This window comes from Lipotes vexillifer, unplaced genomic scaffold (assembly GCF_000442215.2).
Source record: "Lipotes vexillifer unplaced genomic scaffold, Lipotes_vexillifer_v1.1 scaffold1011, whole genome shotgun sequence".
NCBI lineage: Eukaryota > Metazoa > Chordata > Mammalia > Artiodactyla > Lipotidae > Lipotes > Lipotes vexillifer.
The window spans coordinates 675,401-698,179 of record NW_006787698.1 but is presented as its reverse complement, the minus strand read 5'-3'; the positions used below and the strand labels follow the sequence as shown (position 1 = coordinate 698,179).

At 59.6% G+C, this 22,779-nt stretch overlaps 1 protein-coding gene across 2 annotated transcripts in view; it reads left to right on the top strand.

Annotated features, from left to right (window-relative positions):
• Positions 1–22,779, top strand: part of SH3GL1 (SH3 domain containing GRB2 like 1, endophilin A2) — a 31,718-nt gene that overhangs the window by 7,177 nt on the left and 1,762 nt on the right. The window contains exons 2-7 of one of the 2 annotated variants that reach the window (XM_007460526.1): positions 19,688–19,756; positions 20,090–20,162; positions 20,996–21,139; positions 21,528–21,661; positions 21,821–21,979; positions 22,338–22,441. In XM_007460526.1, coding sequence (XP_007460588.1) covers positions 19,688–19,756; positions 20,090–20,162; positions 20,996–21,139; positions 21,528–21,661; positions 21,821–21,979; positions 22,338–22,441 — 683 coding nt within the window. Of the gene's footprint in view, positions 1–19,687; positions 19,757–20,089; positions 20,163–20,995; positions 21,140–21,527; positions 21,662–21,820; positions 21,980–22,337; positions 22,442–22,779 lie in introns of those variants that run through there. The other variant, XM_007460527.1, reaches the window with a different exon arrangement.

Genomic DNA, 22,779 nt, shown 5'->3' with positions numbered 1-22,779 from the left:
TTCCCCTCCCCCCTCCCCAAGCTTTTTCTCTCCCCGCCCCTCTCCCCAGGGCTGGATTTGCAGCCACTTCTCTCTAGCACTGCAGTTTGGGTCCAGTTCTGCTCATTTCCTGTTAAGCAGTAACCAGGGCTCCACAAACTCAGGCTCCCAGAGGATAGCCTCATCTTCCTTTTCCACTCAGCTCCTAGAAAAACCTGCTGACTGGGCCCAAGAAGGGGGTCACGCGGAGACTCCCAACCACAGCAGGAAGACAGACGTGCGATTTCCTCTGAAGGACCTGACTCAGCATCAGCCGTGGCTGCCCTGGGAAGAGCCGCTGCCTGGATGCTCAGATTTCCACACCTGGGCATTAAACCCCTCCAGCGGTACCATGCCCGCCCGGGCTGTCATGGCCCAGTGACGTGAGCTGCCCCCCCGGGAGGGGGTGGACAGTGAGGAGGACAGTGGGTCGCTGTCCCAGGAACTCAGTAAAGGTCAGTTGGACGGAGTTTGCCCCACATCGTAGGTCATGAGAGCGCAAAAGTGGGGCGGCCATGTGGGCGCACCTAGAGAAGACAGGGCTGGGGTCTGCTGAGGGGAGCGCCCCCTGCTGACCTGGGGTGCGGTTCCAGCTCCAACCTGGCATTCAGGACCTTCCGGAGCCCCCGCCCTGGTCCCGGCTTTCAATCCCACCCTCCCCCTCGCAGCCAGCACGCCCCAGTCCAACAGGTCTGCTCAGGCTCGTACCTTCCCTCCTCCTTCCCCACCCCAGCCCAGGTCTCCCTGTCTACTTCCTGTCTGCCCTCAGAGCCCTGCATGTATCTTCCTGTATCCTTGCCATCTCCTGGGTCCCCCCCACCCAAATATTTCTCCACCCTCCCTGGTGGTCTCCTGCCCACGTGACACACACCCAGCACATCCTCACACCCAGTGTGCTTTTCTTCTCATTGGGTGTGAGCTCCTGAGGGAGCAGGCTGCCTGGCGGCTGGTGACAGACCCGGGTCCCCACGGGTCGTGGCTTGCTGGCCAAGTCGTCAGAAATGGTGGACTCCTTCTCAGAGTGGGAATGGGGCTGTCCAGTGCCAGTGGCGGTGCCCATGCAAAGTCAGGTGGCTGGCAAGGCCGTGGAGGCCTCGGTCAGGAACAGGTCCGACTGGTTTAAAGAATAAGAAATCAAAGCTCAGAGGTTGTTCCCTTTGGCTTAGGATCTGTCTTGAGGGCTCCAGGCCGAGGGACCGGCGCGCTTGACTGGGCCAGAGCGGCCCAACCTGTGTCACGGGCAGTCTCTGTCATTTCAACCCCGCAGCCAGGCCTGAACTTAACTGGAGGTGCCCAGCCTGCTGGGAAAAGGAGTTCCCTGGCTCCACGTTCCCCAGGCCCCACCACTCTGGCCTCAGAAGCCTGCTCTCTGCCCCTGGACTTCTGACCTCTTAGACTTGACCAGCGTTAGCCCGGGTCCTGTGTGCAGCCCCTCCCTGGCTTCCACACCTGGCCGCCCTTCTGCCTCTTCTCCTGTGTCCTGAGTCAGCTGGCCAGCTCTCTCACCCCCTCCTCCGCTTTGCCCCGTTGGTTCCCCCTGTGGGCTTGCCACCCTGCCTCTGGGCCTTCTCCCTCCAGGACCTGAGGGACCTCCCTGGCACCTGCCACGGCTCGTGCACCTGTCCTCCAGATCTTCGTCCCCAGTCATGGCGCTCCCAACCACCCTATAGATGGTGGTCCCTGCCCGTCTGGCTGGTACTGGAAATGCAACAAGCTCGTAGGCCCAGTGCACCTGAGGCCAGCCTCCTCACCTGCGGGCCCTAACCTTCCCTGTCCATACCCTGGGGCCCAGGGAGCCCCGCCACCTTCCCTGAGGTGCTGTGTCCATCACACCAGCTCCTGGGCCTGCAGTATATACCTGGAACCAACCACCTAGCCTGTGACTTGAATCAGTTAGTTAACTTGACTTTCAAATAGACTCACTTTTAAAATTTATTTTAAAAGGGATCTTGATGTTATTTCTTGTTCTAAATCATAGTAACTGGATCACAAGATACAACAGAAACAAAGCAATGTAATCGATTCCTCACCTCGGAGGCTGGGGTCTGGTCCCTCTTTTTTTTTTTTTTGCGGTACACAGGCCTCTCACTGCTGTGGCCTCTCCCGTTGCGGAGCACAGGCTCCGGACGCACAGGCCCAGCAGCCATGGCTCACGGGCCCAGCTGCTCCATGGCATGTGGGATCTTCCCGGACTGGGGCACGAACCCGTGTCCCCTGCATCGGCAGGCGGACTCTCAACCACTGCGCCACCAGGGAAGCCCTGGTCCCTCTTATTAAAGAGTCGCTGCAACAATAAGTGCCCACGCGGGACTTCCTTGGCGGTCCAGTGGTTAGGACTCTGCACTTTCACTGAAGGGGGGCATGGGTTCGATCCCTGCTCAGGGAACTAAGATTCCACATGCCACGTGGCACGGCCAAAAAATAAAAATAAAAAGCCAAAAAAAGTCGCGGTGGGAATAACTTTCTCACTTGTCCCTGTGTTACCTCTTCTCTTGTCACCTCCTCCCCTGCCCCTCATCATCTTCCTGTGGAGCCAGGAAATCCTGCAGACTTGAATTAAGGCTCAGAAGAGAGAGCTTTGGGGTGAGGGTGCATTTCCCAAGTGTCTGGGGAAAGGCCCAACAGTAAGTGGCACCGTTCAGTCTGTGTGTTTAGTCCCCCGACACCACCTTGGCCGATAATTCAGATGTCTTTGGCCAGCACACCTCAATCCAGTCCCACTTTCTCTAAAGTGGAGCAGCTGACTGATGGTTTTTTCTCTGTCATTTTGGGTCTCAGCCCCAGGAGTGAGAGGAGACTTAGGACGCCCCTCGGGAAGGAAACTGGGAACTTTATCACTCCCGAGGCCCCCTCCTCATCTCCTGCCAGCTGCCTCCCCAGGATGAGGCCCCTCGGCTGCCTCTGGGCAGGCAGCAGGCAGGCAAGCAGGTGTCCATCAGCTTGATGGCCTCAGGTCATCAGAGCCGTGATTGTCTGATTGTCTGAAGTTGGGCGGGCAGCCCTGGCCCTTCAGGGTCAGCCTTTGTCCAGAAGAGGGCGGCGAGTGCATGAGGACAAGGGCAGGATTTCTCTGTCCCCTGACCCTAACCTCCTGGCCTAGGGTTGTCCTTTATCTCCTCTCCCTGGGGTGGTTCCTCCAAGGTTGAGAATCCTTGCTGTCCCACCAAGTCAGCATTTCACCCTTGAGGAGTCTTGGAGCTGCTGCAGCTCCCCACTGATTGCCCCAGTACAGTTGTGTGTGCTGCCCTCAGAGGTTGGCTCTAAGGTTCGTCTTTTGCCCCCAGCCTTGATGCCTTTACTTCACGGCTGAGAAGCCTTAGATGTTTCTCCTGGGCTCTCTGGGAGGTTCCACATCACCATTCCTTTCCCACCAGCGGACTCAAGGGTAGCTGAGCACTCTCTCCGCTTTGCTTCAGGGTATCCCATGCCCTTGGCCTCAGCCCAGGGTGGGCAGGAGGCACCAGTCAGCCAAGTCCGTCTGCCGCCTCCAGACTGCCAGGCTTGGGAGGCTTCTGTGGGAAGTTGTGCAGACGGGGGCACACTGGGGACTCGGGAGTCCGGGGAGTGGGGAGGAGGACCTTTTGCCCGGTCTCAGTCCAGGCATCTTCTCAGCTCTCAGCAGAGCCTGGAGGAGAGTCCGCCGCCGTCTAGGGGAGTTTGCACTCAGCTAGTTCCCCGCACCAGGCAGTGCCAGTGCGTCGTGAAGGGCACGTCCCTCTTCGGGCACTTGAGTTTGTGTTAAAATGTCTCAGCTGTAGAGAGGGAGGTGAAGGATGGCCAGCCGTTAGGCAAGTGCCCACAAGAGCTCGAGTAAACACGAGCAGCACAGTTAGAGTCGAGGGCCCCTCCCTGACACATCACTGCACACGAATCTACCGCTAAAAAGTCTGCAGCTTTGTTTTGCAAGTTTACACCTCTTGAAAATGGTGTCACATGGCAGCTTTTTTGGCCTGCTCTTTTCGCTCAGCACTGCTGGGGCGCTTCGTCCACGCTGAGCATGTGGCTCGAGTTTTTTGCTTCCACAGCTCCCTGCTGTCCTTTGTGTGCGGACAGCGACTTGTCCTCCCTCCGCTGGCAGTGGGCATTTAGGACGTTGCCGCGTTTTTGCTCTCGGCGTTGCAGTGAGCGGTCACATGGATGTCCCCGCAGGCAAGGTCCAAGTGTTTCTCTTGACTCCTGCCCATTTAATGTGACCGTGTAGGTTTTTGAGCAGGACCAGCCTGGAGAACACCACCACCTCTTCTGTTCGCATGACCCGGAGTCTAGATCAAAGCTGCTGGGGGTCCTGCGTCGGGGCCCTCGTCAGGGGTGACCTTTCTGCTAGGCTCCGTGGTACCGCCTGAGCCAGGAAGCTGGGTGCGTGGGGCGGGGGCTCCCCAGGCACAGGGTCAGCTTGGTGGGGGCACAAGCCAGGGGGAGGACCCAGGGAGGCCCACCTGATGAAATTGGGCCCACCGGGTCATCCAGGGCGATCGCTTCCACCTCCTGGTCCATGCCTCTGTTTAAAGAAACCTTATTTAATATACATTACTGATTCATTAGCATTGGATGCACAGCCAGCAGCACCTGAACTCACCATCGGTCCATCATTGTTGGCAGGCTTGTGTTTGCAGTTTCACCTTACTTGCCGAAATGTGTTTGTAACCCGCCCCCCATCAGTACTTGGGGTACTTTCGCAGGTATTCGTGAACATGCCCAGAGTGACAAAAAGTTTTGAGTCTCCCGACACGTTCATTCCCACTGAGGCAGAACAAGACTGTAAACCAACATCCTTTCCACGGCTTGTTTAGTGATGTGTGTTTGTACCTTTGTGCTTCTTGCGGGTGTTTTCGCTCTTGGTCCCAAGCATGGAGCTGAAGTGCTGACTAGTGTCCCAGGCACAGGAAGGCTGTGATGTGCTCACAGAACACGTGTGAGATGAGCTCCGCTCAGGCGAGATCAGGTACTGCTGGCCGTGCATCCAGTGCTAATGAATCAGCAGTGTATATTAAATCAGTTTTCTTTCTTTTTTAAAAAAAAAATTTATTTATTTATTTATTTGGCTGTACTGGGTCTTAGTTGCTGCACGTGGGATCTTTAGTTGCGGCATGTGGGCTCTTAGTTGCGGCATGCATATGGGATCTAGTTCCCTGACCAGAGTTCGAACCCAGGCCCCCTGCATTGGGAGCTCGGAGTCTTAACCACTGTGCCACCAGGGAAGTCCCTGAATAAGGTTTCTTTAAACAGAAACACACGTAATATGAAGTTACAGGTGATGAGTTGTGACCAGAGGCTCACAGGAGCCTAACCCCTGCGTGTCCCCAGAGCAGTGGCTCAGTATTTACTAGTTCGGCGTCTGGGCGACTTTATAGCACAGAACCACTGTGAGTAACGAGAGCTGACTATTCCCGTGGCAGGCAGAACACCACCCCCCTACCCTCCACCAAGGTGTCTCCGCCATTATCCGCAACCTGTGAATGTGTGACCTTACTTGGCAGAAGGGACTTTGCTGGTGGGATTAAGGGCATGGACCCAGAGGTGGAACCAATGACCAGCTGGGCCCAATTTCATCATAATGGCCCTTAAAAGTGGAACCTTTCCCTGCCTGGTCTGAGGGAGACAGGACCGTGGAGGAGAGAACCAGAGGGCAGGCGGCACGGTAGGCCCACCTCGCTGGCTGTGAAGACGGAGGACAGGGCCACAAGCCAAGGAGCACGGCCGCCTTTAGGAGCCGAAAAGGCGGGAAAGCTCTAGAGCTCCCAGAAAGGGACACAGCCCTGCCAACACCTTGGTCTTCGCTGGGGAGAGCCATGTCGGACTTCTGACCTCCTTCAGATTTTTGTGCGGCTTAGGAAACGTGTTTTGAGTCACTGAGTTTGTGGTAACTTGTTACAGCAGCCGTAGGAAACTCTTACAGGTCCTCGCTGTCTTAAAGCTTTGTCTGGATAAAGGTTTTCAGCTCAGCATTGAAGAGTGTGTGTGTGTGCGTGTGCGCACGCACGTACGCGCATGTACACACGAGCACGTGTGTTTCATCCTCCCTTAGCTCTCATCTCCAACTTAACAGCTGGGGTCAAAGAGGAAATAGGAGCGATTCGCTTTGCCAAGCTGATGGATGGGTGCTGTGCGAAGAGTGGGCCTCCCACCGAGCCATCTTCGTTTCAGTGCTCCATGGAAGTCATCCCCTGGTTCGTGGAATCCCACCTTGGTGACTTACGAGCTAGTGGACTGATAGGGAATCCTCCATCGTCAACTTGAAAACCAGCTCTGTGTTCAGGTTTATACGCAAAGAGCGCTGTGGCCCCTCTAAACCTCCGGGAAATGCCACAGTGGGATTTCGACCTGCATCACTTCCCATCCACTGTAGAAAGAGGTCGGCAGTTCTCGAGCCTGATAGCGTGCCTTTCTTCCCGTCACGGACACTAGAGGCTCGTGCCAGGCAGCCTTCACCAATCACTCCCACACCTTCAAAGGGGATGCTTCAGAATCACATTCTGGGAGTTGGTTTCCAAGCCGGCCCTTAGTGCCTCTGTCCTCTGCATTGGTGCAGACCCCGCGTCCTCCATCTCTGCCTTTCCTCACGTCATGTCCTTTTCTCCTTCTTGCCCCCAAGTTCAACCCATCCTTCAAAGCCAAGTCCAGGGACATCTTGTAACTCCTACCTGGTTCCCTCCCCACAAGGAGGAAGGGGCTCCTTATCTTAGGTCCTTAAGGTAGTGCCGTTTTTGTGTGAGCTTATAGTATATATCTCTTTTTCCCTCTACTATACCTGGCACATATAAATATCTGTTGAATGAATAAGGGCAACCTTCTCAAGTGGGGAGCTGGCCTGCTGACTTTGACCCCAGACATTCAGCCCCATCCTGCTCTGATGGAGCAGGTAAGCTCAGGGCAGGAGAGTGTCCCAGACACGCACAGTGGCTGAGCGATTGAAATAGGGCAGATATGGTGACACAGGGTCCTATGACACGCGCCCTGTACGGAGAAACCAGGGATGATTCACGAGGAGGTGACCTGGACCCTGGCTTTGAATGTGGACACAGGAGTTAGAAGGGAGAGGAGGATGCAGATTGTCCCCAGTAGGCAGTAGAGCGAAGCCCCCAGTGCTGGGGCCTCCGGGTCACTGGCCTGCCCTACTGTGTTCTTGTTCCTCATCCAGGAGTCCAGACACCGCCTGTCTATGGGCTCAGTCCTTCCAGGGGAGCAGGGTGCGGGGGGAGGCCCTGGCTACTAGACCATCCGTCATCAGGTGGAGAGAGATTTGAATATGCTTACGGCTCCTAGCTCAGCAAGTGGCAGCACCAGACACACGTCACACGGTGACAGCGGAGAAGCAAGGACGAGGGCAGGGCTGCTTTACTCCTGGAAAAATCAACATGCAAAGGCATTGCTGAGGGAATTCCCTGGTGGTCCAGTGGTTGAGAATCTGCCTTCCACTGCAGGGGACGCGGGTTCCATCCCTGGCCGGGGAACTAAGATCCCACAGGCTGTAGGGCAACTAAACCTGCGTGCCACAACTAGAGAAGCCCGTGCGCCACAACTAGAGAAAAGCCCCGCAATGAAGAGCCTGTGCACACAATGGAGACCCAGCGACCTGTGTCATCACGGGTCGTCATCAGCACCCCGTTTTACAGTTGAGGAAACTGAGGCTCAGAGGGGTCCACATTCTTGTTAAGTGACAGTGCGGTGACAGAGCCGGATCCAGTCCCCATGCTGTGGTCCACACCCCCACTGCTCCCCTGCGACCCCAGCCCTGCCTCGGGACCTCTTGGGCACACCCTTGTTTTGGCCTGTTACTGACACACCTGACTGGCAGTGTTCTCCCCTGGGCTCCTAAGGGCGAGCTCTGTGTTATCTCAGCAAATACTGATTGCCCATCACCTATTGGGCGTCAGGCCCCCTGCTGCTCTACTAGCCCCATCACAGCAGCTGGCAGCCAATGGGAAGTCAGTGTTTGGGGACAGGGTGCGTTTGGGTGGGGCGGCGAGGCTCTCCCAGCTGCTGTTGCTGGAATGCAGGTGAGCTGTGGCGGAGGAGATGGCCCCTGAGAACTGCTCTCCTCTGTCTGTGATCTAGGGCGGGGTCCCTGGGAACCCCTCAGTCAGGTGCTCACCCACCACTGGGGCAGTTACAGGCAGTAACATTGGGGAGCGTGTGCGCCAGGCCTGATGTGCGTCCTGAGAAGGAGAAGGCCTACCCCCTCTGCCACTGCAGGGTGGATGGCAGCTGGGGACAGGAGGGGCGGCTCTGGTGCCCACCTGGCCCCAGCAGGCCCCTGTTGAGCTCCTCATCTGTGTGCTGAGATTCCTTCCAGTTCAGGGTTTCCAGGACTGACTCTGCAGGTTAGAAGGGCAGGTGCCCCTGGACAAATAGGGTGGGGGTCAGGGAGAGGAGCGGCCGTGCAGGGTGACAGGCCACTGGCATCTAACACGTGGCCTAGTGTCGCAGTGCCCGTCACTAACCTTCAGAGGGGCTGGCCTGCTGTGCCGAGAGGGGCTGATGGCGTCACCTCCCCTGGCTTGCCGTGTGCTGTCCTGCGATCATGACCCACCCGGGTGCTTCTGGTAGCCACGCCTGAAGAAACTGGTCTCGGTGGCCCTGAGTCACCTGGTGTTGCCGCCCTGGAGTGACAGGCGAGCTGTGGAGCCAGGTGAGGGTATATTCCTCAGCGCTCACTCAGAGCTTCTTCCTGGAGCTCTCTCGGGAGCACCCAGGCCGAGCTCTGCCCTCCCCGAGAGGTCGCCCCCGATGATCATTGGAGAACCTAGGTGTGCGGCCCCTACAGCTCCTGCCCGGCCCATCTGGGGGCCATTTCCCTCTGGCCTTCAGAGCCTGTTTGCCTGTCAGCCTTCCTTTCCCATGTCCTGTCCTCCCAAACTGCAGGCACGTGCCTTTCACAGGGGGTTCCTCCTCTGGGAGCGGGGTCCTCTGGATGCAGGCCAACCTGGGCCCAGCTTGCTCAGATTTTTTTCCTTTGCAAACTTTCCCTTCACTTTCTGGTGAGGGGGCCAGCTGTGGGCAGACCCTGGGTGGAGAGTGGGGAATTAGACTGGCAGCCCCCAGGCAGAGTGCCGCCTAACTTGAACTTCCCATAAGCAACGCAAAGGAAAGTTGGGGGTTCAGGGGTAGGGGGTGCTGTCATCCGGGCAGCTCCTGGGTCCGCAGCCCTCCCAGTGCTTAGCCACTATGGAATGGCGCCATGAGGTCAGACCCCTGTGAGGTCGTTCCTTCCTCCCATGGGGCGCTAAGTATCAACTAAGCACTTCCTAGTCTCAGACACCATGCCGAGTGCAGGTACAGCAGTGCTGGGGTCGCTCACTTGGAGTTCACAGTCCAGTGGGAGGAGGGCTGTAAACAAACAAGAGGAGCTTGAGAGAAGGATGAGTGACAGGTGGGTCAGGGACAGCCCCACTGGGGAGGGGGGAACCAGATGGGCAGGACCCAACCACGGGAAAGTCTGGGGCAGAAGGGACAGCAGGGCAGAGACTCTGACGTGGGGTGAGGTGGGTGCCTTTGTGGAGCCTGGTCCAAGGTGAGGTCCAGAGGGGGCGGGGGTTCTGGCCTCGATGGAGGAGGTGCCAGTAGTGTGCTGGGAGAGGTGGCCAGTGGCCAGGTTACTCCCACCTGGGTAAGGAGACGGGTGATGGAGAATCAGGAGGGCTTCCTCGAAGAGGTGGCTTCACATTAGTTAAGTGTCTCAGAATGGAAGTGGTCGTAGAGATGGGGGGACAGCACCTGTGTTCCAAGGAGGCCGGGGCTCTGGGCTTTTAGATCGTTCTGTCACCTTAGCTTGGTGCTGTTGGGGTACACGTGGCCCTCCGTGAGACTCGTGACCTGGTGCCTACAGCCTCTTACGTAGTAGGCTGCGGTGATGGTGTTGGATACAGGGTCTGTTCCGGTGCTTTCTGGAGGCCACACAGCTGTGCGCCTCACAGGGTTTCCATGCCTCATTTTCTGTCTCTTCCTGAAGGGCTGCTCTTGCGTCAGCTCTGCCATTGACAAAAGGTGAGTTTGCAGGACACCTCATTTACTCGCCTGTGGGGACAGAAGTTTGCTGTGCTGCCCTGAGAGGGGATCTGCGGGCGGTAGCTCCCCAACAGCGCACCCTGGCACAGCACGCGGGTCAGCGGTGCGGAGCGGGCGTGGCAGGACTCGGGAATTTATTACCTCATTTGTTTGTGGGTTGGGTGTTTCTTTTTATGAGTTTTCATCTGAAATTGATTTTCCCGGTTGTGTGACATGCAGCCTTCCTGCCTCGTCCCCGAGATGAGAAATTAAAATGCATGAGGCCGGTTTATACCCAGGCTTCTCAGCTCTGGCAAGAGTTCCAGATGAGATTTGTTCCTAAGAGATGAGCCTCAAGCAATTGCTGGCCTCTCGGTCGTTGGGTAAAAACCCTCGGCACAGCCCGGGGTGCCAGCTGGGATCAGGCCCTCCTTAGAGCCCCTCTTCAGCGGGCCTTGTTCCCTCCCTGTGTCCCGGAGGAGGCAAAGTCCTGAGCCCACACCCCAGTCTGCCGCCCAGATTCCTCAGCCAGGCCCTGAGGCTTTGGCCCTCGCCTCCCCCGATAACATTTGGGGCAGGGCCCGTCTGCTTCTCCCCCACGTGAGCTGCATCGTGTCCCGCGCAGGGGTCTGTGTGTGACTGGTGTCCTCCTCCCTGAGCAGCTCCCGGTCCGGGGTGCCACTGGTATTCATAGAAAGCTCTGTGCTATTCCAGGGGCTGTGGCCTCGTGCCACCCTGGAGTGGTGGGTATCGTGTTAGAGACTGGAGTTCCAGAAGGCTCAGGGCAGAGCCAGCCCTCCAACGCACGCCTTCCGCCTCCAGGCTCGTGCACTCAGTGTGGTGTAGGGTGTCATCCTGGGTGGGCATCCCCCACTGTCACTGTCCAGGAACAGCTGTGGTCCTCTTGACCGCCTGCTCCCAGGGGCTGCAGTGTGGCCTCACGCTTGCTGGGACACTTCCCCAGCCAAGCGGGAGGGGTGGGATTTGCGGCCGGATCCTGAGGGCTGGCCCTCGTCTCCACAGCACGCTGACTGCCCTGGCCAGTCCTTGAAAATGAGGAAGCAAACCAGGGAGATGCAGGGCAGCCTCCAAAGCAAGGTGGTTTAAGACTTTGGGGACCCAGTTACCCCTCCTGTATGGCTTAGTCACACACACACACTACACTACACTGCCTGGCCCTGGGAAAGGCGGGTCACCTCCTGGGGTGTTAGTTGCTCCATTTATAAGGTGGAGATAACTGCCCAGAGGCTGCAGCTGGGCCAGATGGGTGCTGGAGGTCCCCGATGGCTCTCTCTCTTCCTTTTGGGGCTCTATCCCTTCCTCAAGGTTGACAGAAGGGCTGGCAAGGCCGCGGGCCCAAGGAACAATGCAGTCTCTGCTGCGTTTCATAGAAACATTAAAAGATGCACATTCTGTGGTCCCTTCTCCCCTCCAGCAGTCCTGCCTCCCCCCACAAGCCAGAAGTCCTTCGATTTGAAACCTGCTTTCCACACCTGTCCCAGCACCTAGCAGAGCCCACTTCCTCCCCCAGACTCTACCAGATGACCTGGGGAACTGGTTAACCATGAATGGAAGCAGGGAACACTTCTTGTTAAGTGCTTCTGCTTTCTTGTGGAGGAACTCGGTGTCTTAATGGGAATCCCAGGACCAGCCATCATTAGAGTCGAGCCCGGGCTAATGCTCTGGGCCGGGGGGTTGGTCCCCAGAGGAAGTGCCCACCCCTCTACAGCGCACCGGGAGGGCACTCAGGCCTGTGGCTTCTGGCCAGACAGGCTGCGAGGGGAAACACTGGCCAGCCTGGGCCTCTGTGACCGACACTCAGCTGAGCTCCACGTGGAGGTCGGGCCAGGCAGGGAGTGAGTTCCTTGTCACCCCATCTCCAAGGACTGCTGGGTCACCTCGGGGTGAGGGAGGCATTTTCCTCAAACAGGGCTGGGGCAACAGGAAAGGCACCGCACAGCCACCCGTGTCTGCCCAGCCACTCACTCCTCCTCCAGCTTTGGGTCCTTCTGAGCTGCCACTCCTCTGCGAGGCCAGGAGAGGACCCCCCAAAAGTAAGGGGCCTGGGTGCTTGGTCAGATGCACTGGGCTGGGTGATGGCGGAAAGCAAGACACACGGGGTCCCTGCGCTCGGAGATGAGCACGGGCGCGTGGGAGACTAATGGGGGTTCAGGCCAGGCCTTGCCTCAGCCTCCAGCCCCTGCAGGAGGAGGGGAGGAGTCCCGGGATCGCGGGAGCCTGGAGAGGGCGCAGACCCTGACACACAGAGGGCTCTGGACCCAGCTCTTGGGGGCGCCGTGGGCAGGAGGCCCAGCAAGGCTGAGGAGGGGAGAGCAGCCAGGAGGGGTCCTGGGGAGAAGTGAGGAGAGTCTGAGCCAGGGCAGGGCAGGCGTGGTTTACACGCAGGGGCCCTCATGACGGATCCGGGGTGCTTAAAGCCAGTTTGAGGCCCCATCGGGAAAGCAGTGTCACAGCAGTGGGAGGTGTGGCAGCTTGGCCATCAGCCTGGGGCTGAAGGGGCAGCTCTCTGGGTGTCTGCCCTGGGTGAGCCTCTGGCTGCTGCTACCGGGACCCACAAAGCCTGCAGATGCAGAGGTCGGGGCTTTGAGACGAGGCTGAGGCTACACCTCAATCCATCTCGGGACCTCCGTCCCCCAGCTCGTCACTGCCTTGACAGTCACTGAGCGACTGTCCCCATGGGCCATTGCTGCCTTCCCTAGTCCATTCTTTCCGACGACTGGTTCCCGCTTTGCTCCCACTGCCCGTGCCGTGTCCAGACCAGACTCTCAGATTAAGCCAGACGTGACTTTGAGGGGATTTTTCTCATGTAACGGTTTCCCCCCTCATCTTAGCAGCATGTGCCACGCAGGGGAGCAGCCACTGGGACTCACATGGCATTCAGCTTGCTGCCCACCAAGCCAGCCCTGGGAAGGTTTGGGCAGGGAGGTGGGAGGGGCACCACGGGGCGGCGGCAGAGAACCAGGGGGGTTCAGACTGCAAGAGGCTAGCTCAGACCAGGCCCCCTGGCCAGTCTCCTCTCCACAGAGACAGCCAAACGCTTCCCCCGCCACCACCTGGGGGACTCTGCAGCTGGCTTGTCCCTGCAGCCTCGGGGACATGAGGGGTTCTGCTTCTGAGCCAGTATCTCAGCCGCTGGCCTCAGGCCAGAGGTGCCGTCCCTCCTGCTGAGAGAACACCCTGGGCTTCAAAGCCGCTGTCTTTGTGCTGCCAGAACTAGGTTCCAGATACACCCCGACACACTGCTGTGTGGAGGGGCATCTGTGGGTCCGTGTCTGCCCCTTGGCGCCAGACCTGGTGGTCGTGGTGCCTGACTGGGGGTTTTCACGGGAGAAGTAACTTCAGAAGCCTTTTCCTGCTTGATCATTTATTTCCACTGCTCCCATTCACAGAGCTGCTTTTTCAAAACCGCGTAGCTTTGATCCCTAGGAGGAGAGGAAGTGTGTGCCTGGAGGCATGAAGGGTACCAGCGAACCGGGAACATTTCAGAATTCCCGGTATGCTGAAGGAAGTTCTGACTTGTCCGGACACTTCCCTCTGTGGAGCTTGACAAAGGGGGTGGTGACTTATTCTCCATCAGCTCACAGATATTTACTAAAGACCTGCCACAGATGAAAGCTCTCCTGCTGCAGAGCCCTCAGGCTTCCTGCTGGCCCGCCTCCTTGGGCCGAGGAGTTGGGTATGAATAGTGTTTCTGTGGCCTCTGCTTCAGTGGCACCTCTCCCTCATCCCTTAGGGTGGTGGCCCGGCCCCACGCCTCGTGGCCTTTACTCTCAGAGCCACGTGGGATCCAAGCTGCCTGGAGTCCAAGTGCCGCCCCCGTCGGCAAGCATTTCGTACTCACAAGGGCCCAGGCTCTGGAAATCATCCCGACACGGGGGCCACTGGAGGTTTCTGGGCAGGGACGGACAGGAGGCTTCAGCGTGGCAGTGCACCGTGCACGTTACCTCCCCAGAAGCACCCTCGGCTCGCCTTTCCAGAAAGGGCGTCAGTTAGCCAAAGAGTGCACCCTCTGGTGTGTCTGCCAGCAGCTCTGAGTCGGGCCCAGGGCCCAAGCAGAGACAGGAGACTCAAGGCCAGCGGCTTCATGTGTCGGCCGGGTAGCAGGCCAGCCTGGGCTCTGCCCGTGTCGTGGGCTCTCCAAGTCATGAGACAGAAGACCATAAAGGAAACTAGAAGGGGCTGCTCTGAGGTGTTTGGCAAGCGGCTCCCAAGTGTTGGGAGGCCAGCAGGAAGGGGAGTAGCAATTGGAAGGGATGTAGAGGCGAACGAGTCCATCCCTGTGTCGCCCCCTCCCGTCCCTGTGCCGTCCTCCCCATTCAGGAATTTCTTAGCCCTGCCCGGGAGTCATTGCAATTGCCTCCTGGGACCTCCCACGTCTGGGCATTCTGCACACAGGCAGTCCGCCTCCTCCCCACAGCCTCGGAGGCCCCATGCCCTTCTGGCAGTTCCTGCATTGCGGGGAGCGGTGAGGGACGGACCGACCAGTCCAACAGCTCTGGGCGCAGCTCCCAGCTTCTCCACTTTCAGCTCGCAGCCTTGCTGTTCCACCTCTCACCCTGGGGTTTTCCTCATCTGTAGAATGGGTGTGCAGGTCCCTGCATTGTCATCGCAGAGGGGTGACAATCAATGGCAGGATGTATGCAAAGCGCCCACACAGTGCCTGGCACGTGGAGGATCAGGAATGGCAGCCCCTGTGCCCCCGAACCTGGGTCTCACCCAGAACACCATATGCCTGCCTGGCCAGGCTCTGCCTGCTGGAACTCTGCCCTCTGAGGTCCAGCTTGGACAGCACTGGCCCCCCGCAGCTCACCCAGCCAGGAGCATGTTTGGCGTGTTTAAATCTCCCTTGCAGCTCTTATCACTGTGTCTCTGTTCTGCCTGATGTTCTTATCTCCCTTGCCGGAGGGGCACTTCTCAAAGCCAGCACAGCCTCTTCCCTGGCGGCCGGGTAGCAGGCCTGCCCACCCGCTCCTGACGGTGGTCGCTAACTGGAGCCGGAAGTGCTCACACCTGACAGCCTTGGGTCACAGCGCCTCAGCCACAGGGCATTCACTGGCCCAGACCCTAGGATGGCCGGAACAGGACCGCATAGCAGGGCGGCTGGGCCTGGACCCCAAGGCTCTTTCACCCCCATCGCTTTTTCTTTTTTTTTCTTTTTTTAATTTTGTTTATTTATTTTTATAAATTTATTTGTTTGTTTATTTTTGGCTGCGTTGGGTCTTCATTGCTGCGCGTGGGCTTTCTCTAGTTGTGGCGAGCGGGGGCTACTCTTCATTGTGGTGTGCGGGCTTCTCATTGCGGTGGCTTCTCTTGTTGCAGAGCACGGGCTCTAGGCACGTGGCCTCAGTAGTTGTGGCACGTGGGCTCTAGAGCGCAGGCTCAGTAGTCGTGGTGCACGGGCTTAGTTGCTCCATGGCATGTGGGATCTTCCCAGACCAGGGCTCGAACCTGTGTCCCCTGCGTTGGCAGGCGGGTTCTTAACCCCTGTGCACCACCAGGGAAGTCCTTCCATGCCTTTTAGTCCAACTCTCCAGCCAGTGCCCGAGAGCAGCTGCCCCCAACGCGCGCCCCCTCTGCCTGGCGCTGGGCTCCTCACCGCTGAGGAGGGATGGAGAGGCGGGGGCTGCTCTGTTGTAGCGCGGGGTGGGGGCAGGGAGAAGTTAGCCAGGCGGAGGGCAGGAGGGGAGTTGGGGGAGTCGGGAGAGGATGGGGACCTCCGCTGTTAACCTGGAGCGTGGCAAGCGGCCCCACAGAGCATATCGGCTGGACGAGGTGCGAGGGTGCTGAGCAGGACGTGCAGAGCATCCATCCTGCATTGCGAGGCCCTGAGCAGCCCTGCTCTTCTCTCTCCCGGCTCCGCTGTGCCAGCCTCCTCCTGCTGCTCTTTTTACTTAAACTCCTAATTCATCAAAGCGGATCGTCTGCCCCGGTCACCGAGCCTGCAGATCGGCTGTTTGTTTTCCATATCATATTGATCAGGTTTCCCCGCTGAGATGATTCAATTACAAGGCCTCCCGTTGGTGCGTCCCACTCGTCAGGATTCGAGCTTCCGCTGCCCCCGAGGGGCCACTGCAGCGTGCCTGCCTGGTCTGGGGCAGCCGTTAGTCCCCACGTCCCTCCTCGGGAGAAAGAAGGTTCTCCTGCCTTCCTGTTCTCTGCTCGACTCCTGGAGCGGCTCTCCTGCCGGCTCTTGGCATACAATGTCTTGTGTTTTCGGATTGTTCCACTGCGCGTTCTTTGTTTCTCTCCCGCGTGTCAGATTCCTCGCTCCTCTCCAAACATGGCCAAGGCTAGAAGGCTGAAGAACGCCAGTCCTTGAGAGAACAGCCCCTTCTCCGAGTGGTCTTTATTATGAGTGCCCACAGGTGGCTTGCATGGGTGGAGGGCGTGTAGGTGCTCAGGGGTGAAGCCCCATCTCCGTTCCAAGTTCGCTCACTTCCCAGGTGCCTGGGGCAGGTGTCCTCAGACCACACGGCTCCACTGCTCCTCTGTGTGAGAGCCTGAAGTGGGTGCCCTCTGCCTGTCGCAGTCACTTGGGGGTCGTGTCGTCGTAAATCTGACCATTCAGAGTCCAGGTGGGAGCTGGGCTGGGGCCGTCGCTGGCGGAGCAGTCCGAATGGGTCGGCACACGGGGAAGCGAACAGGTTGGGGGTCCTTCCACTTTCTGGCTGGTAGTAACCACCTCTGCAGTGTAAGCTGCAGTTTGAACTTAGGGGGACCTGCAGCTGGAGCCCTGGAGGCGCCTGCAGGCTGAATTGCAAGGAGGGCACGCTCCTCTCAGAGATTAGAAATAATATAAGGGCAGTAACGTACGTCAGACCAAACATACGGTCGGGAGTTGGCTCATGCAGTTTCCCGGACAGGTACCGCCAGAGGGACAGGCTGCAGAGGGAGCCTCCTGTGGGGCAGAGGTGTGCACTCCCTGGTGGGTCGTGCACAGGCCAGCAATACCTCGATAGAGCCGCCATCACAGGGGACGGACAGACACAGGAAGGCCCGTGATCAGAGGGTCACAGAGCAGCAGTCACTCAGTAGTCCCAACTGGTGGCTGGTCTCAGAACCACCCGTGGACGTTTTTACCAGACAGCTGCCCGGCCTCCTCAGAAAGGACCCTGTGCTGGGCCTTCACGGGACTCACGGTCCCTGAGCGCCCTGCCAAGGCGGAAGTGAAGCCAGGCATGCAGGTGGGGAGCCAGGCTGAGATCTGAGAGGCCCGTGTGACAGGCAACAGCGAGTTCATCTCCGAAGGCCGCGAGCGCAGCCTCTCCACAGCGACCCCTCAGCCCTGGCTGTCACCTGGCGGGGGTGGCTGGGGCCGTGGCTTGGCCTGGGCCCCACGTTCCCCCAGGGAGGCACCCACGTGGGTTTCACAGTGGCAGCCAGTGTGGGCCCGCTGCTGGTGACTCAGGCTCCCACCCAGCTGGGCAGGCCCAGGAGGCCATGCTTTCCACACCGCCGTGGTCACGGCCCTGCCGGAGAGTGGGCAGCGCTCACCCACCCCCTCTGCTGCCTCCCCCACCCCGGGGGGGGTGCCTTGGCTGACGGGGCCAGCCCCTCTGCACTGCGGGCCGGAGTGGGGGGTGGGGGGCGGCAGCTGCAGAGAGAAGAGTGGGCTTCAGCCCGCGGGCCCCCTGCCAGGGCTGCACCTCAGTTTCCTCTCCCGCAGCTGGGGAGCACCGTCAGTTGTGGGGAGTGCTGGATGCAGATGCTACACATGAAGGTGTTACTGCCATGGCGGTGCTGCTGCTCTTGCCGGGCCCGAAAAGGTGTGTGCAGGGTCCCCGAGCAAGACCGAGCGGCAGAGTCCTGGCCTCCCACACAGGCGGGGCCCTCCCCGCCCTCCGGCCTCCTCCTGGGGGCTCCCCAGGCCCCTCCTCTGGAGCACAGCCCAGCGCTCAGCACAGCCTCCTTTTGCTGATGCTCTTGCTGTGGTTGGCACGTGGCTTGCTTTTTCCCACTTTTCCCTTTTGGCCTTTTGTCATCATTTCGTACACTTGTGCCAGTTCCGGACTGTGGGCCTTGGAGAGAAGGGACCTGGGGCAAATCAGCCTGAGGGACTGGAGCTTGGAGCTCCCAGGTGCGGGTAGGGCAAGGAGACTGGTAGAGACCCAGATGTTCCCAGCACAGCCCTCCAGGTGCCAGAGCAAGGAGGCCCCGAGTTGACACTCCTGGAGGGCCTGGAAGAGGCTGTGGGGTCTGCCTGTGCCCTCTCCCCTCAGAGAAAGGACGTAGTCCCTGCCAGCAGAGGCTGCTCCCTGGGGGCACCCGTGTCCCCTGTACTGAGCAGGCCCTCGGCCCGGAAAGTGTGGTTTTTGAGCCCTAGCACTTCAGCTACCCTTTCAGTTCACCAGAAGTGTCTTGTCTCACATCAGACACCTAACTCATTTCCCTCTGGCAACCACTGAATTTGAGAACGTCCTGTTTTACCATAATCAAAAGAAGTGAAACTGCCCCATGAAATAAAGTAGAACACGCCAGAAACACCTAGGAGAGACCAGGGTCTTCCCTTATAAAGTTAAAAACGGGAGGGCAGCCCCTGCCTGCCCTTGGAGGTCCCCCAGAGACTGGTGCATGGTGGAGGGGCCCTGAGCCAGCCCTGCTTCCTTTCTGTGCCCCATCCCCTCCTGGGCTCCCGGGGTGCAGCTGCCATGAGAACACTGACTTGCAGGGGCATGCAGCTCCCCCCAGACTCCCCTTGACCCCAGGTGGAGAGGCAGGGATAAAGGCCTATAGGCTAGGCCTGCCCTACAGTTCTGTGGTTCCCCTGGAGAACCAAGATGCGTGGGGAAAGTAACAGCAGTCATCGGTGTGGGCAGCATGGGTGTCGCAGGAGTACCCCTGAGCACACGTGTGCACACAGCAGCCCATGGGAGCCTGGCCACAGCTTGGTGAGTGCACACCTGTCACCCCATTTTACAGAGGTGAAAACTGAGGCCCAGTGAAGCTGATAGCCCAAGACCACACAGGTTAGGGTTAGGGTTAGGGTGCCTTCAGGAGCCCCGGGAGCAGTCCTGACAAGTGGGCAAAGACTGCTGCTGGCCACCAGGAAATTGTGTGTTTGTGTGTGTTCACACCCGTGCACGCAAGAAGTGACTTCTGGGCACCACAGTTGGCCCGTGTGGGGCAGGTCTTCCCTCCTGCTCGGCGCTTGTCCCATGGCAGTCCTCATGTTCATTTGGCCTCAGGACCTGCTCGCCTCTCAGAGGTGCCCCTGGGGCGTGCAGACCCTTGGTCCCCGAGAGTCCTTCGCAGAGAGGCAGGAGTTCAGTGAGAGAGGGAGGCCACAGTTCCCTGAGCGAAGGGGCTTCCGTGAGCCTTGGCGTCTCGCTGAACCACAGCAGCCCCGTCCAGGTGTGGGCCCCATGGCCCTGTGAGGAGGGCCCGGACAGTCTGCACAACCCCGTGGGGGTGGGGGACCCTCTCAGGGGCTGCGGAGCTGCCAGCGCAGCCTGACCAGGTGGGCGCAGCCAGGGTAATCTTCCGGCAGGAGGATCCCCCGGTCTTGGGTTTGCAGGAGTGTGTAGGTTTGGAGCAGGAGCTCATTTGGCTCCCCATTTTGCCATTGGCTGCCACGTTCAGCATCCCTGGGAAGCCATCGTAGATGCCTGAGCCCTCGCCCTCCTCCCCTGAGGCTCACACTCTCTTACCTCCTTTCGTTCCCCAGCTGGTCAGTGAGAAGGTCGGAGGGGCTGAAGGGACCAAGCTGGACGATGACTTCAAAGAGATGGAGAAGGTAACAGGAGAGGGGTGCCTGTCTGACGCTGGCAGCGTTACCAGCCCCCATAGGGCCTAGCCCTGGCATCTGGGGGGAGGCGAGGCTTACCGGGAGGGTCTAGGTGGGTCGCAGGTCTCCCCCCAGCCCAGAGCGGGCAGCGGTGGGGGCACAGCACAGCCAACAGCAAGGAGGCAGGGAGGCGAGGCGGCCCCCAGAAGCAGCGGGCAGTTCTTGCGTGGGCTCTGAGGCGGTTGGGGAACTGGGACCAGGGCAAGGGCTATCCAGGTGCTCCTGGTTTGGCCTCAGGCGCCCTGATGGTTTCGAAACCCCACACGTGGACTCTCTTTACAGAAGGTGGATGTTACCAGCAAGGCTGTGACAGAAGTGTTGGCCAGAACCATCGAGTATCTGCAGCCCAACCCAGGTAGGGCACCAGCCAGCTGCAAGGGGTCTGCCCCCGGCTCCTCGGGTCTCTTGTCAGTGCAGAATCTTCTGGTTACCGGAGCATGAAGAAGAAGTGCGTGGTGTCACAGAACTGAAATGGCCAGGGGTAGCGGCGGGTTCAGGCATGGCTGGATCCAGGCATCCAAAGGATGTCTTCAGGGTCATGCGTTTCCTTTCTGCTTTATCTGTCAGCTCTCGCTTTTCATGGCAACCCTAGCCTTAAATTATCCTTAGAGCTAATGGTCCCAGCAGAAAAGGGCATCTTTTCCCCCCAATCAACTCTTTGGACCAATTTGAATCAGGTGCCAGGCCCCAGCCACAAGCCTGTCTTTGGAGCATGAGGTGGGGTCTCCAAGGCTGAGAGGGAGGCAGGGACTTTTCCTGGAGAAAAATCCAAATGTTGGTTCCTGTAGTGAAAGGCAGAGGATGCAGGACAGGCAGCAAAAGCAGCTGTGTCCACCTGAGGGCTTCGCTGGGGACAGACTGGAGCTGGCAGAGGTGCAGGCATGCCCCTCACCTCCCGCCCCTGGTAGAGGTCTGCACTGGGGGCACCTGTACCTGTCCACACCTCTGCCTGCCTACCCCGCTTCTCTGGGGGTCTCAAGGAGCTGGCCCCCTCTCCTGCCCACTGCCAGTACTCCTGCACGAGGACCAGCAGAGGGGGGACGTCTCTTCGGGAGGTTCTTCTCACGCTCTGGTTCCTCGGGCCGAGGGAGCACTTCAGAAATAAACAAGCACCCGGGCAGAGGGGGGCAGCTGGCCGTCCGGTGGCTCCTTGAGAGACCACACCCACCTGGCCCCGCCCTCTTCTAGCCTCGCGGGCCAAGCTGACGATGCTCAACACGGTATCCAAGATCCGAGGGCAGGTGAAGAACCCTGGCTACCCGCAGTCGGAGGGCCTGCTGGGCGAGTGCATGATCCGCCATGGGAAGGAGCTGGGCGGCGAGTCCAACTTCGGTGAGGCCGTGGGGAGGCTGGAGGCGGGGGCCGGCCTGAGAGCTTGGGGCCAGAGTCTCTGCTGCCAGCAGGCTGGCACTTCCCCATAGCTCGAGGATCTTCTCCAGGGCTGGCTGGTCCCCTGGACGAGGGCTGCCTACAGCATCACGGCCATGCGAAAGCCACCCACCCTCCCGGCCCACGGTGGACCTGGGTGCCTTCCAAGAGGCGGGAGGATGGCTTGTGAACACCTGTCACCACCGGCCCCCTTGGCTCCGGGTCAGCCTTAAGGGTCCCTTGTTTTCGTTCTCTGTTCTGGTGTCCAGGTCCTTGGCCGTGGGGTGTGCCTCGGCTGCGCAGGCCAAGGCCTCCTGTGACGGCTTCCTCCGCCACCCCATCCTCTCCCCAGGCGACGCCCTGCTGGATGCCGGGGAGTCCATGAAGCGCCTGGCTGAGGTGAAGGACTCCCTGGACATAGAGGTGAAGCAGAACTTCATCGATCCCCTCCAGAACCTGTGCGACAAGGACCTGAAGGAGATCCAGGTATGCGGGGCCGCTCCAGGCCCACCCTCGTTCCTCCCCCCTCCCCCCACACATACAGCCCAGCTGGGGCCAGGTTTCCCAGCGGGAAGGGCTGCAGGGCACCAGGTGGCCCTCCCCGAGGTCCCAGGCACGCGGTGTGACCCTCATCCCGGCCCCCAGCACCACCTGAAGAAGCTGGAGGGCCGCCGCCTGGACTTTGACTACAAGAAGAAGCGGCAGGGCAAGATCCCCGATGAGGAGCTGCGCCAGGCCATGGAGAAGTTTGAGGAGTCCAAGGAGGTGGCCGAGACCAGCATGCACAACCTCCTGGAGACCGACGTACGTGTGTGGGCCCTGAGCCCCTCCCCGCGTGCACCCACCACACCGGCCTGCCGGGGACCGCCCTGGGGGAGCCCGAGACAGGAGCCCAGCGGCGGTGCCCACTTCACAGGGCCAGTGGGCAGCCTGTTCAGGGTGTGAAGGGAAGGAAGGGGGAACAGGAGGCCCAGAGGAAGCCACTGGCCCACTGAGGCTTTGGGGTCTCCTCAGGCCCTACACCCTCCTCCGGCTGCAGCTCAAGGGTCAGGCAGGGGCTGGGCCCACGTCTGGAACAATCTGGGAAGGCTCCCTGCAGGAGGCAGCCAGAGATGGGGGCCAGAAGGAGGGCAGCTCTTCAGCCCTGGCTGGTCCCTTGCAGATCGAGCAGGTGAGCCAGCTCTCCGCCCTGGTGGATGCCCAACTGGACTACCACCGGCAGGCCGTGCAGATCCTGGATGAGCTGGCTGACAAGCTCAAGCGAAGGTGGGCCTGGCCCCCCGGCCTTCCCCGCGGGAGCCCCGGCCCACCCTGCTGGCTGGGAGGCCCGGTGGCTGCGTGCTGCGGCTGCCGGGGCAGCCCTGGGGGACCCGTGGGACGCCCCTGCCCCTGGACAACCCAGCTCCACTGTGACATGTTCCTTCCAGAGCAGCAGGGTTACTTCCTTTTCAGAAAGAATCCCCAGGCTGCATGAGTCGGGCGGGGGTCCCAGGTGGGAGCAGGACCTCATCACACTCATCCTGGTCCCCAGAGGAGAGGCTTGGGATGTCCCTGTGGGGAGAGGGTTTGGCCAGCCCTGCCCCTGGGGAGCCCCTTCCTCTCTT